Source organism: Sturnus vulgaris, chromosome 1 (assembly GCF_052056855.1).
Source record: "Sturnus vulgaris isolate bStuVul1 chromosome 1, bStuVul1.hap1, whole genome shotgun sequence".
NCBI classification, from domain to species: Eukaryota; Metazoa; Chordata; class Aves; order Passeriformes; family Sturnidae; genus Sturnus; species Sturnus vulgaris.
Window position 1 is genome coordinate 17,286,042 of NC_142243.1, and position 15,810 is coordinate 17,301,851.

The 15,810-nt window shown below is 44.8% G+C and overlaps 1 protein-coding gene across 8 annotated transcripts in view; it reads right to left on the reverse strand.

The window, feature by feature from the left end:
- Positions 1–1,123: 1,123 nt before the first annotated feature.
- The window catches only part of KIAA1217 (KIAA1217 ortholog), a 334,572-nt gene continuing 319,885 nt past the window's right edge, over positions 1,124–15,810 (reverse strand). For 3 of the 8 annotated variants that reach the window (XM_088160506.1, XM_088160497.1, XM_014882167.2), the window contains exons 15-20: positions 12,959–13,113; positions 12,209–12,355; positions 8,771–8,890; positions 4,036–5,709; positions 3,459–3,581; positions 1,124–2,742 (exon numbers count right to left, since the gene is read on the reverse strand). In XM_088160506.1, coding sequence (XP_088016632.1) covers positions 2,248–2,742; positions 3,459–3,581; positions 4,036–5,709; positions 8,771–8,890; positions 12,209–12,355; positions 12,959–13,113 — 2,714 coding nt within the window. In that variant the 3' untranslated portion in view covers positions 1,124–2,247. Of the gene's footprint in view, positions 3,582–4,035; positions 5,710–5,818; positions 5,897–8,770; positions 8,891–12,208; positions 12,356–12,958; positions 13,114–15,810 lie in introns of all 8 variants that reach the window. The other 5 variants (XM_088160468.1, XM_014882179.2, XM_088160491.1 and 2 more) reach the window with 4 other exon arrangements.

Genomic DNA, 15,810 nt, shown 5'->3' on the forward strand with positions numbered 1-15,810 from the left:
ATGTGGCTGAGGCCTCGGGTGGGTGTAGTGTTCACTGCCTGAAGGCAATTTTCACATTCACCACCATAGGCAGTGAGCACAGCACTGCCTCACTGCCCGTGCACACCAGTGACTGTGCAGGGTCGTTGTTAATGATACAACCATTGTCCGTGTCTGAATCCAGCCAGATACAGAGAATGTGCTGCAGAAGCTCTGAGCAGCAGCTGTGGGAGCAGTGCCAGAGCCACGGGAGACCCTGCCAGTGTCACAGCTCATGGGGGACACCTCACGTGCCATTACAGACCATCAGTTATTAGTAAGTCACTTTTTCAGTAAGTGTCCGATCCCTGGCAGGGGTCAGACAAACAGTTCAGGAACAAATCCTGCTCCATCCATCATTCAGCTTGAGGTTGGGAGCAGGGTACCCAGCCTACACAGAGTGTGTGTGCTGTCTGTAGCACGGGGAACAAGCTGCAGCACTGGATCAGGCACGTTCCCTTTGGAGCCAGGGAATGCTGTACTCCGTGTGTGAGAAAGGACAGAACAGAGCAGGCACTGGAGCCACCAGTCCCCGCTGTTCCAGCCTGGCTGCCCAGGAAGGCTCCGCTCCAGAGGCTCCATGTGGGTGCTCTGACCATGCCCCACACTTTGCTTTGGCTTGGGAGCCCCAGCCCATCCTGGCCCGGCCCAGCCTGGCACTGAAACTCCTGTGCCAGGGAGGGGATGGCACCCACCCGAGCCTGCTGGAGGCAGCCTGTGCTGGGGGATGTTCCTGAGGGATGGCTCAATGCTTATTCTCCAGCTGCATGTGATGTGATCCAAGGGCACCGCCTTGGAATGATGCTTCTAGGAAACTTCCCCTTTCACAAGGGGAAATAAAACAAGGAAGACCTCAAGGTGGAAGGGTGGATACCTCATTCAGTCACACAAAGGTTTTTCTTTGCTTGCTGGTTTTCTAACTTGGGAGTTGCAGCAAGAAGCTGTTATCGACTGCAGTTTGAAAGAACCCCATTTTGAAATGAATAACTGCATATGGCCTTAATCTGGGGAAAATAAAGTCAAGTTTTCTCCTAATGGCTTAACACCCTCAGGCAAACACCTGAACAGCCAATTGAGACCATCCAAAAAGTTACTAGTGACAAAATACAACTAGATAAGCATGCAGCCCTTTATTTTTGTAAAGATCTTTGCTTATCATAATTCTGTATATTACATTATGGTGTTATACAAATAAATTTATTTACAAAACCATTAGCTATGCAAGTTTCTTGCTTTTCTCCTATTTAACTGATATCCATCTCTTTCAACCCTTCCCCATATATATTTTAAGCATGCATAAAAATTAACTTTGGTGTGGTAAAACTACTCTATGTGCCCAGCCACATACAGTATTTATTTATTTATAGATATTTATAGATATGTACAAAAGTTTGCCAGTATACAGAACAGTACTGAAGTGTACATTTTAAAATCCACAATGCAATACGTTAATGGGCTACCAGGTCTCAGTAAAATAAAACTGAAGGAAAAAGGGTGGATTTAGCTAAGAAAAAAGTAATCAGCAACTATCTATATGTGTAAAACAATTTATTTTTTCCTTGTCTGGCAAATTCTTAAATATAATCTGAATGGCAGTGCAATAAGTTGAGTTGCCTCATACACACATAAGACCAGTCTTGTTCTGTTTCTTGTGCAGAGGTTTACTGTCCAGCATACTACTTTCAAATGTACATTACAATAGTATCAAAATGTTTTGGCAAAAAGATCTCGAAAGGAACCATGACATTTGTTGACAAAAATAGAAATCTGTAACAAAGCTAAATAACACCAAAATAAAAGAAAAATATTTTAGTTTCAGTTTTACAGTTGAATATAATCACACTTTAGTATATCTCTGTTCACTTCTAGACCCCATAATGAAAAATAGCTTTATACAAAACAACTTAGTAAATTTTTAACCATACACCATTCCCCATGCTCAGTACACTGCTGTGCACACGCAGTCAAGTTCACTCACACACCTTCACACTTTTTGTAAGAGATGCTGCCTATAGAAAGAAAATGCTCTTTTATCATTACAACAGCAACCGTTTTCCAAAAAGCTTCACTCTAATCTAGTGTAGTAATTCAGTATTTAGCACGTGATTAGTATTAAGCCTCCAGCAATACAACAAAATGGTTACATTCCCTGGTTAAAATATTGGCTGCGAATTCTTTGCAAGTGAACAAAAAGCCTTGGTGACCTGGCAGGTGTGCTGTGCTTAGCCTTTAGGATGGCTCCTTGACCGTGGATGGGGCGGACTTGCCGGCATTCCCGTTCTGTGCCTTGTAGCTGTTGAAACTAGGGGTGTGGATTGTCCTGATGCTCTTCATACCTTGGCTCAGGGAAGGAGGGGAGATAGAGGAGGGGGGGGAGGTAGAGGAGGAAGGAGGGGGTGGTCGGCCATTCTGAGTCTGCAGCGAGAACGAGAGGTGGTGACCTTTCCCTGGGTAAGTGGGGCTCTGAAACTTGGAGGAACCGTTAGAGACAGAGGGGATGAGGGAGGTAGAGTAAGTTATGCGACCTGTCTGAGGAGCGAGAAGGGAGGAGGAAGGAATGGAGGTTTTAGTAGGTGGATTAAGAGGGTTAGAGCTGTCACCGCTAGAAGCAGGTGCTGAGCTGCTTTTCCCAGAAGTGGGAGAAAAGGCTGGGATCTTAGAAGCAGGTAGGGTAGGAGAAGTAGCCTTATAGTCCCCACCAGCTTTCTTAGCACTTCCATTAGCCTGCAAATAAAGATGTCAGGAGACAGTTTGTCAGAAAGCCGGTAACATGATAAACCAACAGGACCTGGGAAAACAGCCCTACAGAGAATCAGAACTAACAGTGCGTGGCCTGAGCTAAGTCCTGCAGCCATGGACTGGACCTGGTAGAAAACCCGAAGTGCCCATTGGAGAGTGCATAGAGAAGGAGCCAGGAGAGCTGGGTGAGAAGGCGTGACCTGTGTGTTAGAGAGCAGGCACAGGGCGGCCATGCTGCGCGCTGTTAACGGGAGCCCCACGCCCCAGGTTAATGTGCACCCCTGCCACCTACACCGACGGGTTAGTGCAGGCCTTCCTGAAAACACTCTGAACAGAAGCATTCCCACTTCTCCTACGGAACCACCACATTAACCAAACGGAAAGTAAACAGGTAGTTGACATCTTAAAATTACAGCTGAATACAACAGTTTAAAAAAAATTAAAAACAAAAAGGCCAAACCCAATAAACAAACAAACAACCCAAAACCCAACCAAACAAACAAAGCAGCAGGTGTTTTATTGCAGACATGCATGCACAAGCATGGTGAAAAGATCAGTACTGTCATGCCCCCAGGATCCAGGATGTCCAGTTAGACCTCAGGCATCCGATATTTGGTATAATCTCAGTCAGTTAATGGAGTTTTTAAATAAACAAACAACATGAATTGTCCATCCGAACACCGGGTTTAGGGTAAAACTACCTGTCTGTATTGGCGTGGATCCTGCAGCTTGTGCTGTTTGCCTGATTTCTCCATGCTTCCTTGCCTAGTTTTTGAAGCCATGGGGACTGGCATCCGGCTTGTCTGGGAGGCAGCGCTGGAGCCCTGTGGGAACGAGTGGAGGGGCAGGGAGGGGAGACAAGAAGACGTGGTCAGTGGTGTGTGCTTGAGGAGAGGACTGCACACCATGCGCCAAAAAAAAGCCACAGTACTACATGCAGGGAAAGTTCAGGAGCTTCACACCGCAGGTGTTAATTTCCAGAATCAAATGGAGAAAAACTGCTCAGCTACTGATCAGCCTGGATTTCATGTCAGTGACACTTGTCATTTCACACAGCAGATTATTCAACCCAGCTCCCCTGCATTTGCCCATCACCAATCAGCAGCACAGATTAAAAAAACCCCAAAAACCACTGTCTATTAGCTGTTAGACACCTCGTGGGGAGCCCAAACAAGCCACCTGAAAGGAAGCAAACAAATCACAAGACCCTCTTGTTTAATGATGATTATTGCAGATTTTAGAAAGCAGCTGGAGGTTTGATTTCTCGGTCTAAGGTACCTTACGTGAAGTGGCTGGGAGTGATGCAGGGGGCTCTACACCAGCAAGGCTCTCATCCAGCACTACACGCTCTCGGGATGGGGTCTCTGGTACTATCTGGGCAGAGAAGGGGACAGTGCTTCCCTCAGAGGTGTATGTGTTTTCAGGGATAGGTTTTGGACTCATTTCACTGATGGTGTTCTCCAGCTGCTTTATAGTCTGCTCAAGGCTGTCTAGCGTTCTGTATGTGCTCTGCCGAATTTCATCAGTCCTAGACAGGGACACTGCAGCTCCAGAGGGTCCCTCTTGCTTCCCAGAAGGACTTTTATCACTCTCCTCAGACTGAGACCTAGTGATTTCGAATCTCTTTGCTTCCTTGTGCTGCTTCAGGGTCCCATCTTCCTCCTCTTCTTCATAGACCACAACCTGCAGAGTCTTCTTCCCAGTCTTGGTTCCTGTCCGTATCGCCTGCGTCAGAGCGGCCAGCTGCTTTTTAGGGAATTTAAACTTAAATTTTTTCTTAGAATCCTGCCTGCTTCCCAACTGATCCGCAGAGTCTGAGTTTGCTTCTGTGTTTAGCCCATAGATCTGACGGTATTTGTTAAAATTTGTCTTTCTGCTTTCCTCCTCTGCAGGAGGTCTGCTTTCTGCAGAGTCAGACTGAAGGTTAAATAGGTACGGCCCCTGGGGACTATGAGCTGCAGAATCCTCTGTGGTTGCTTTTCTGTCATTAGCTACTGGTGACTCTTCCTTCTGCCTCTCAGAGACTTCATGTGCTTCATTTTCTTCCTCCTCCTCCTCTTCTTCTATCTTTTCATCTGTCATCATTTTTTCCAATTCCTCATCACATTCCTCAAAAATTGTAGAAAGCCGTTTGTACGCTGACCTAATATCCATTGGCTCATCAAAAATGATGATGACAGGCTTTTTGTCCAGACACACCACGGGCTCTTCGCTGTCTGTGTTCTCAGGGATGCCCTTCTCTGATGGCACATCCTTCCTGCCGTCGATGTTGACTGTCTGCACATCTCCTCCTTTCCGGCTGACTATGTCGTGAACTTCCCCACTCGAGAGCACCTGCACGGCTGTTTTAGTAATCATGAAGGCAATGTTTTCTGTGGGTGGGTTGTCTTCACTTGGAGAGCTGGCTGGAGAGTCTGTCTCTTCAATGCTGTTTGCTCTGGACACTTTGGGTCTCAGCATAACCTGACTGTAGTTGCCTGCAGAAACTTCTTGCTCCTGCAAGAAATGCTGAGGCCCCTCAGGCTCCTGCGTGTGCCTCAGGAGAGGGGCAACGCTGCTGATGGGGATGTGCTTGCCCGTGCTCTGCAAGGCTTCACCCTGTGGCACGCCCTGGTGAGCATCTCTTGACAGTCTGTAGTTTGGCTTTTGTTTTCCAGTCTCAATGGCTGGAAAATGTGATCCTAAGATATCTTGAGCCCCTCTTCGTTTGTCCTCCTCTGGCAAACTGACACCAGACAGGTTTGCGCTCATATTCTGAAGGTTTTTGTTAGAATAGTCTGTACTGTCTACAAACAAACCCTTGCTAAATGTAGGACTGCCATTCATTGAAAAGCCAATTTTACTGTCAGCTGTACTGGATGAATCAGAACCCAATTCTTCTTCAGTTCTCCCTTCCCTCTTCTCTTTAGGATGGTCACTATCTGTGGGAGATCCTGTTGTAGCCCCATACACCTAAGGGGGAAAGTTGGATTACTTAGTTATTCAGGGCTTTTATCTTTACAGGACTTTTTTTGTTCCCCCAAGATTAATCTGAGGGGAAGCGCAGACCTCGTGAACTCACCACTCCATTTACTGCTGCAGAGACATGGCTCAAGCTGTCATCTGATTCCTGTCTTTCTTCGGGGCAAAATTCGAAATTCTGGCAGAACAGTGCATGATGTTACTGCTTTGTGCTATGCATTAGGTCAGGATGGGATGTCACCTTGTTTTAACAAGGCCTCCAGAATATGCATAAGCACATTAATTACCATATTTCCAACACAGTGCTCCATGACCTCTTCACTTTCCTGCTAAACCCCTCCCCCATCCCCCCATGTTTTTATAAGATTGAAGCTGAAAGTCTCACAGTATTCTGCTGGGACACATCAAAGGGAGGCTGATGTGGAAGGGCTGACAGCGAGTCTGGCTTGCCTCAAAAGGAAGTTTTATACCAGTAAAAGCTGATTTTCAAGTTGCATTTTGCTCCTTCTAATGAGCAGAAGGTCACACCTGAGCAGTGCTGCTCCATCACAATTAGTATCATTACAGTCTGAGCATTTCTAAAATCTTGCTGCAGGTTAGAAATATTCCATCAGAATTACCAGTGGCACCCTGTGGTGCCTGTGGAAGTGCAGAATGAAACACTGAGCTACATTCACTTACAGCAGAAATGCCGAACACCAAACAGAGAGCTCATCCACTGGCTCAAAAGAAGTATGTTTATTCTCAGCAATGAAACTTCAGGGGGACTTTTTTCTTTGTTTGCAAGTGAGAATCCCTGAAAATGCTGTTTCATACCAGGCTTTTCTCTGGGGTTTGGTTTAAGTGCTAGTGACAACTCAGGAGAAACACCAATCATCAGGGTGAAGGACTGACCTGAGGAGACACCAGGACCATGGATAAGAGAGAAATCTACAGTCAAAAGACAGCTCACCAAGAAGGAAAGTAATCTGGCCTCGAGTGCCTGAAGGCAGTGAATCAAAAGCAGTAATGCTGACATTGCCTGCTTGAGACTGGAAGCTGAGTCCTAACACACCACAAGGACAGATTACACTCATGTGAGCATCAAGACGTGCAGAACAGTCAGGAGCACTGCTCTCCCCGCTGAGATGGAGGAGTGATGGCACAGACATCCCCAGGCTGGCCGTGCAGGCACGCCCCAGGCATGTGGAGGCTCACCAGGTATAGTTTCTACACCTTATGTGATATTTTCTTATGTACTATTGGATTTTACACAGAAAACTTTACTCACAATCAAAACACAGAAGCAAGAAAGTCATTCATACACCAGAGTCACAGTGACCTCCATAAAGGCTGGTTGGGCAGTAACAAGGCTGAGCAGCTGCTCCATGGATACCTTGACATCCCTCATATTTCTAAATTAGGAGAAGCTCTCATAAAAACCAGGACAGCAGCAAGGCCTGCCTGAAGTCCTGCTGAGAGGCACTTTGGGAACCAAACACCAGGGCTTGTGATCCCCTCAGGCCCTGACTTGCTCAGTGCCTCCCAGACCCATGACATGTCAGACCCCCCAGAATTAGGCCCAGTCACTTAATGGCACTTGTTGCCTCTGGATATGCTGGCTGTATCTTTTTTTAGCAAGTTCCACTTCTAGTTCCAAGCGCCAGTGAAACACCTCGTAGTGTCCTTGTACAATATATCTCATTTTAGGAACTTCTGTTTTTCTACTAAAAAAAATAAAACCACAACAAAACTCATTTCCTCAATGATTTTATCGTGACCATAATGTTCCATATTTAAAGCCAATAAACACTTTGTCACGTCAGATTACAAAAACAGATCTCATTAATCTTAATTTCCTGGAGTCTGTGTTATTCAAATAAATATCAGTTTATGGCAATTACTTGGCAGCACCTTTCAAAGAAATGTTTATGCTACAGGATGTGCAGTGTCCTGAGTGACGACCCAGGAATTCATGTAACAATATGATCTCCTCCTTCTGACAACAGCAGTAATGTGGATGAACGCACACGTTTTTTTCCTCTATAACACTGTCATACACGCAGAAGAGTTTTTCCTTTTTCCCTCGTACCCATGAAGCTGTACCCTCACCCAACCAGCTGTTTGCAGCTTTAGACCAGAACTGCTGTTTGGGCAGCTCCAACGCAAGTCCTTAAATGCAGTGCTCTGACCTGGCAGCATTTGCATACACACACAGAATGCACAAGAAGGTTGAAATCCTTTGCTGAAGAGCTGTGTTTCCTTCCCCACCATACCCACCTTCATTGCAAACTGGCATTTGGGTGACAGGTTGTCATGCCTGCACAACCCCCTAACACCAGCAGTGATGCAACTCATTACTATTAAACATAAAAAAGAGGTCTGCAAGGGCAGAAATACTTGTCCTTTTCTTGTCCTGCACACTGGCTGCCTGCTAAGTCAAACCAACTCAATTGGCAACTCCAGTCCAGGCACGGCTGTGAAATTTAACCTTGACCTGCCTACAGCCCCAGACACACGGCACCTCTTCTCAGTCCCATGACTGAATTTTGGGCATTAACTTTCAGCATAAGGACAAATTCCTCCCATTCACTTTGATTCTCTCATCCAATAAATTGAATGGGATTTCTGAATATCTAACAACTATTTCTGGAACCAAAAAAATGAAACAAAATAAAGTACAAATTCTCAAATTGGCTCTAGAGACTGAGAGGAACCATTAACTCCCCTCAAACTTAGGAAAGATGCTTCACCATCCCTCACCAGAACAGCAGGGGAAGGATGTTCTGAGTAGTATGAGCATCTCTGACAGAAACTGATGGATCCTGTTTTGATTTCACAGGATCATAAAACTTCATGCAACCATTGTACAATTGCTAATGAGACACATAATGTAGTTTAATTCAGAATTCCATATGAGTGTTTCTGAGCCATAGGGAGATGACAGGAAGGAAACGGCTGGGCAGTGGTGGGTGGGGGTTAAAGAGAACAGGACGCAGGATATAAGATTAGTTTTGAAGGAAAGAAGGTTATGCCAAGACCGGGTGGCATGTCTACAATTGCCACTTGTTACCTTCTTTTCCTTGTGATGCATTAAAGTCCCAGGCCTTATGTCTTTAACATGTGTATCATTTCTGGACTGTTCAGCATGACTGTTTGAGTTTACATCCATAAAAGAGCACTTCTGGAAAGCCTAGGAAATAAATACTGCAGGTTATCAGGAGACCAAGCACTTTTACACAGAAATATCTGGAGAGGACCAACTACAAAGAGAGCACTTGTTTCTAACTGTCATAGCTCAACAATGATTTCTACAAGCTCATGAGATAGTAATAGAGATTTCGGACTAGCAGATTAAGAGAACCAAGGCATCTCTTCCAGCCTGTTAAGACTCCAACACCATGCTGACCTCAGTGCTCCCTGTAAGGAGGACAAGCTTGATTTCTGAATTTTCAGATGATGGAGACCCACAGAGGTGCTACAGACTATCCAAACTCAAGCAAGAAGCCCATGGCAAACTTGGGGCTTGTGACAGCATCTATTTTCTTGTGGGTGATAATCCTGCAAGAGTTACCTAACTCCACTTCTCCCACACAAACTGTTATTAAAACTTTAAACGTGGAGATGTGCCTTTGTCACAGTCTTTGATAATGAGTCATAAAGTGACTCTCCCAACCTATGGGTTTGTGGTCTCTGGCCTCCTACCATGCATCCCCCAGGGCATGGCCCAGATTTTCAGCCATTTATTTTGCTATCCTCCTTTCATTTCCTTTGCGTTTCTCTATCCAGCTGGCTCCCAGATCTGGAGGAGGAAAACTATCACTGCCACCATCCCCAGTGCCTGCAGTGCAGGCAGCAAATGTGCCTCACCAGAATTTCTGTAGCCTCTATGGCACATGGCCTGCTCTCAGTGAGATGTGCAGGGAGGACACAGCAAGGAGAGAGGAGTGCTCACAGGAGTCACACTGTGACATGCAGTAAGATTATATTTTTATACCCTACATTAGGGAAATTATTTGATTCCCAACAACTCATGAAATTAATAGGCCTGATTACAGATTAGAATCAGGTCTGTTTTTTAAATACTGTATTCTTCATATGTATTGCATGTTTATGCAAAATCAGAAAAGTAAAGACAACAAAAAACTCCAGTACAAAAAGTCAGGATGTAGACTTCCTTCTGGTTTTCCATTACATCCTATTTGTATTTGTTAATAGACCAGAGTACCTAAGATGACTTGAAACTAACAGAAAAAATAGTCTTGCTCCTCACAATAGAGGATATGGATTTTTCCCCAACTTACCCATTTGTAAGACCAGTGATGTGGGTTTGAGTTAAGCATCTTCAAAGTCCTTCAGGCATTAAGTGTCAAAAAAGCTATTTCTCTTTGGTATTTTTTATCACCTTTGCTCTGAAATATCTGTAAGTGTCCAAATAGTTTGTGCTACAGCCACTGAGTATTATAATGCCTTTTCCTGCTACATTAAAAATCTTCACATTGCACTCAAGTTTCTTTTGAACCTTCATGTTCTTAACAGGCTTTTCAAATGGGAGACAAATGGATACTCAGTCATGGATGCAGCAGCACAGTGTGGATCTCACTGATCCTGTACACAGACATAAAAACATTCCACGTTTTCACATCTACACCCAAAGCAGACACAATTTTGTGGCAACAGCACTGACCTGGGAGCTCCTGTCAACTTGTTACTGCAGCTCCTGTTTCTTTGCAAGACGTGAAGTTGTGGCCTGGCCTATATGTTGTTGTTCTTCATGTGGACTTTTTAGTTCAGCAGAGCATTATGACCATTAAGTGACTGCTATCATGTCTCTGCTGTCATACTTCACTGATCTGAATTAAGATGATTTAGACAATAAGATTTTAAACGTATTTCCAGGCCTTTGATGAAAACACAGAGAGACACTGGGCCTGTTGCCTGAGACTTGTCTATAAACACCTGCATCAAGATCAGTGATTTCAAAACCAGACAAGTCTCAATTATGCTGCAATAGGTTGTTTTTTGGTTTTTTTTGTATACTCTGAGATGCCACATTTTTATGGGAATGTTCTGTGATGTTTGATCAAATGCCTTACTAAAACGTTTATAGGTATACAATCCAGTTTTTAGCACTCAAACCTGTTACTTGATCAGAGTGTTTCCTTTGACAGCTCTCTCTGTTCCATTACATTGTGCTCACTGGCATAACTGCTTATATCTGTCCTTTAGTTCTTCAATGATTGAATTCCATATCTCATTTTCCATCCTTCTGCCTATGACTGACATCAAATTAATGAGCCTGTAGTTCTTAGATCAGGCAACTTGCCCCTTCTAAAACACGGTACTCTGTTAAGCTTCTAAAATATACCTTGCATTTGGTATTGGTTTAAAATGAGTATTGCTATCCCCCAAAGCTAGCATTTAAACACCCACTCCTTGTTGAGTAACCATGCCTATTTCTCCTCCTTAGCTGCCCTCAGCCCCCTTTTCCATACCTTAACCTCCACTTCACTGTCCCCAGCTGCAAGGCAGAGGTTGCTTTCCTAGAGACAGAGATGCTGTGACAGCTTCTGTGTCCCCAGCTCTCCTGTCTCACTGGTCATCAGCACATGGAGGGGGGATAAGGGAGAACTTCTGCTGTCACTCCTGCAAACCAGCACTGGTGGGTGAGAGCTGAGCAGTGGAGCTGGGTGCACCCTTCAGACATAACAGCTACAGCTCAGTGCCCACGTCTGCCCTGCTCCAAATGCTCCCTGGGCAGCACCAAGCCCACCTGTTGGCAGGTGGGCAGCAGGGATCATCTCATGTTGTGATAGTGCTCTAAAATACCAGAAGTCATAGCCTGTTTAGGTGATCCACCTCTCCTTTCTTCATGTGGGCATGGAAGAGGGCAGAGGGTGCTCTGGGAAGCTGGAGCTCACTGATGGTAGCTGGAATAGTTGGCATTTACTGCAGCATTGCCATCACTAAAGTGAACTAAAGTCGTATGTGATGCCAAGTGAAGGACCAGCAAGAGAGCACCCTTCTATGCCACTGGCAGAGGGGTGTACCAGCTACACCACAGGGAATGGACAATGTCTCAGTGTTCAGACATTCTGGGGAACTTTGGACCATAGCACAGCCCACCAGGAGCAGACCCAGTTATTCTCTGCTCCCATCAAAGTTAGCACAGATGACAGAGGCTCTCAGCACCTTGCCAGTCTGGTGCTAGGTGAGAAATGCTAGGCCAGGGACAACCACATGGAATGCACACCAATGTTCTACTTGTCCCATCTGCATGTGCAGGCTTCTCCAGTGGCAGCCACTGCATTCTTGGCCACTCTCTCGGCTCCAGACCTCTTGAACAAAATTTGATAGTACTTCCCAGAAAGTGTACCACTCAGTGCAACAAATGGTACTGGGTGAGGCTAGCAGACCTACTTTCCCTCATGTTCTAGAGCTAGAAATTGCACTGAGGCTCTAGAAGTGATATTGGGCACAGGTGTCCTCATGTGCAACCCAAAAGGCATACCTGTAATTCTGCCATTATTTTATCTCCTTCCTCTTCCTCCTCATCTTTTGCAGCTGGTGCTACAGTATGCCCTGTGCTCCGAGACAGTGCCTGGTCCTCTTTAGGGGCTTTGGATTGTGCCATTTGCCCAGCATCTTCACTGCATTCCTACAAGGGGAGGAGAAAGCACAGACAGATAACAACAGTTGAACCCTCCAAAGTAAACACCAAAAGTTCAACACTACTGCAACTCCCCTCTTGCAAGGTCCCTCTTCCTGCTTCTTAAACAGTTCAAAAGCAACCAATACTGCTGATGTAATTATATGTTCACAGATTTAAAAGCTTCCTAAATTGGACTTCCCTCCACTTTCTTCCCCAGAACAGATGGGGAAAACAAGCCCAAAGAAACTAATTTGCAATATTTCTGTAAAAACACTCTCAAATCTGACCTGATCTTCCCCATCTGTTTAAGGCATGCTTCTTTTTTTTTATTTTTAATCTTCTTACCACTCTAAATGAAAGCAGCCTGTGACTTCCCTGCTGCATTGCTAGGAGATAAGAACGGCAAGACTCCTGTAAATAGAACTGATCAAATCTTACTTGCTCATTTGGCCTAACAGAAGTGCATCCTGGTGAGCAGTTTCAGTAGCTCTCCAGGACACAGCTCTGCCTCAGCTTATTTTGTGGTTTATAGGCCCAAGCCTGTGTCTTGTCTCTTTGCCAGCATCTCATCAGGAAGGATCTGACTGCCTAGAGTATGAATCACTGAACCTTGAGAGCAGCAGGCTCTTTCCTGGCCGTGTAGATGACGTCTCCTGATCTCGTTGTGGTCAGTCCTGACCCTGGCAGGTAACTGCGCCGTGGAGGTGGAGGAGGTGGAGACTTGGTCAGCTTGTCATTGTCCTGCTCTCCATCAGGAGCTTCCTCTGCAGGCAAACAGAGCAGCACAAAGTAAGCATAGATGAAGGAGAGGAAAATAGTATTTGCATGCATGCCTGCCTCAACTGCAAAGGAAAAAAAGTATTAAAAGGTCCTGCTGCTGAACATATGAGCAGAAACACATTTGGTATTCCAGTGTAACAGCCTCAAATGAAAGCAAACAGTGCTGTACTTGTACAGAGAAACTGGATCACTTCACTAGAAATTTTCAGCAAAGCTGCTGTCCTGCAGGCCACTGTATCTGGGTGTCAGCCATGGGTGTACAAGTGGGATAGAGAGCACACGAGTGAAGCAGCATGTAATGTCTGGACTGCCTACAGACAGTGCCCCTCGGTCTCCTTTGGGAGCAAGGCCGCTGACATGGATACAAGTGAGACACCAGCCTGGAGGCTTCTCACTGTTCTCAGCAATTCTGAAGCAACCAGCACAGTTTCTGCTCTGCCTGGGAGGTGCTGCTGGCAAGGTGCAAGGAGCTGAAGAGATCTGTCCATGTCATAGTTGGACACAACTAGCTAACTTCACACAAAGGCTGAGTGAAAATGTAAGCAGTACTCTAGAGATGTCACTTCTGCATTTCAGTAAGTCCTCTCATCTCTGGGAAGGGCAGGGGGTCACCAGAGGTAACTGCACTTGCTCCTCTTCTTAGGGAGCATTTATTTTCACTTAACTTTCTGTAATTCCAGGAAGGTACAGTTTTGCCTTTGAATTACCATGTAAGAGCCCTATACATACTATTCTAAGCCAAGAAGATTCAAATACCAAATGCAAAGGGCAGAGCCAGCCCTTGCTTTCTGAGGAGAGTCTTCCTAGAGAAGACCAGTTTCAAACTGGCATTGCCCCTGAGGATCCTTCCCCACCAGCTGCCACTTCCTCCTCCCCACTGTCCCAGGACAGCATTATTTCCAACATCCCTGTGTGTTTCTGGTTACAGGCTAAGCATCATAAATATGGCAGCAGCCACTATTTTCACACTGCTGTTTACAGTGTTTGTTTCCAAGAGCAAAAGAACAACCTTTCTGCAGCTACTCAGTGTTATATAAACAGCTGGAATAAATATAATCCAGAAAGATAAAACATCCTGCTTTTGGGATTACCCAGCTGTTTAGGGCTAAATGTTCCCTCTGGGCAAATTATTGCATAACTGCCCATTCCTGGGGCTCTGTCAGGCTCCTCCAACACTCCAGCTGGCCTGGGGACTGGATGGAGCCCTGGTCTGACCCGGTCTCATCTTTGTTTCCTTCTTAGCTCAAATGTTCTTTGAAGCTGCTTAAGCTTAAAGAAATGTTCAGTTGTATTATCTCCCTCCCTGGTTATCTGGCACTCACTTGCAGGATTGGAAGAAGAGTGAATTTTCAGCTGCACTTCACATTAGACCACTTCTTTGGTCAATACACACCAGTCAGTTTTTAATTACATCAGATTTATTTCTGCTGTAAAATCAAAGTAATTCTCTAAGATGGTGTTTAGCAGACTATGATGTAGGGCCTTTGCAAATCCCTACTCCTTTTAATGGGCACAACCCATTACCCTCAAACTGGTAGTGACTCTGATTGCAAGAATTTGCAAGTTTTTCTCCCACTTAATGAGAGTAAGGTTGGATGAGAGAGGAGGGAGGGCACAAAGAAAACACGATTCCTACCATCTCATTCACATCTCTGAGACACTCATCCATCTCCATCTTCAAAATGGGAGATAAAAACACAGGCAAGAAATGCTGTCATTGAGTGTGGCAGTTGCACTGGGTATTGAAGGCTAATCCCTCTCACATCCCTTAACTGGAGTCATTAAGGAGAGGTTGTGATGGGGCTTGCTCATAGTCACTGCAGTGACTCTAGGCTGGTCATAAACCTTCAAAGATGGATTTCTATTTTATTTACTAAACAATTGTATTTCCCCAATATAAATGGGAAGGAAAAAAAATAAACTTTAGAGGAAAAAACTTGCAGGGAAGATCTTATTCTGTTTTTTTTTTTTTCTTCTAGCATATTTAAAGAAGAAGGAGTAAATGAACAAATTTAACTCACTAAGCCTGAGACTGCCCATGAACAAAACCTACACATTATGGAACCTTCTTTGGTGCCAAAGGGCTCAGCACTTCTCTGAACAAAATGGGAGTTGTTTGCTGCCAGCTGTTTCACTAAATTGCAGCATTTTTCAACAGGCACAGACAGATGGGAATAAATGCTGCCACCATACAGACTTCTACTTGTACCAAAATTAATCCAAAAGGTTTCAAAATAATAATGCCTGCCTTGAGCAAGCTCTGCAGTCAGATAAACTCTCTTTAATGGAAGTTACTGATCACTCATCACTTGCAAAAATCAGGGCATTCTCACATGGCACAGAGAGAGATGAAGGAGACCAATTTCTAATGTACATGTTAGAAAAAAATCACATTTTTCATAGAACAATCTTGATACAAAGATGAGTTAGAGTCAAGACATTAAAGAAATATTTACAGAGTCATATGAAGAACTGTGTGAAGTGTGTAATTTTATTTTGCTTTGTCCATTGCAGAGGGGAGAAAAAAGAGTTTCTTCACTGGGAGAGGTTCTGTGGGGAGAATGGATGAGACAACACAATCTGGCAACATGATCTACCTGGGCTCTGCAGCTGAGCCAACAGAGGGCTCTGCTTATTTATGGCCAAAATTTTTTATGTATTGTATTAGTAGGTAGGTGGTC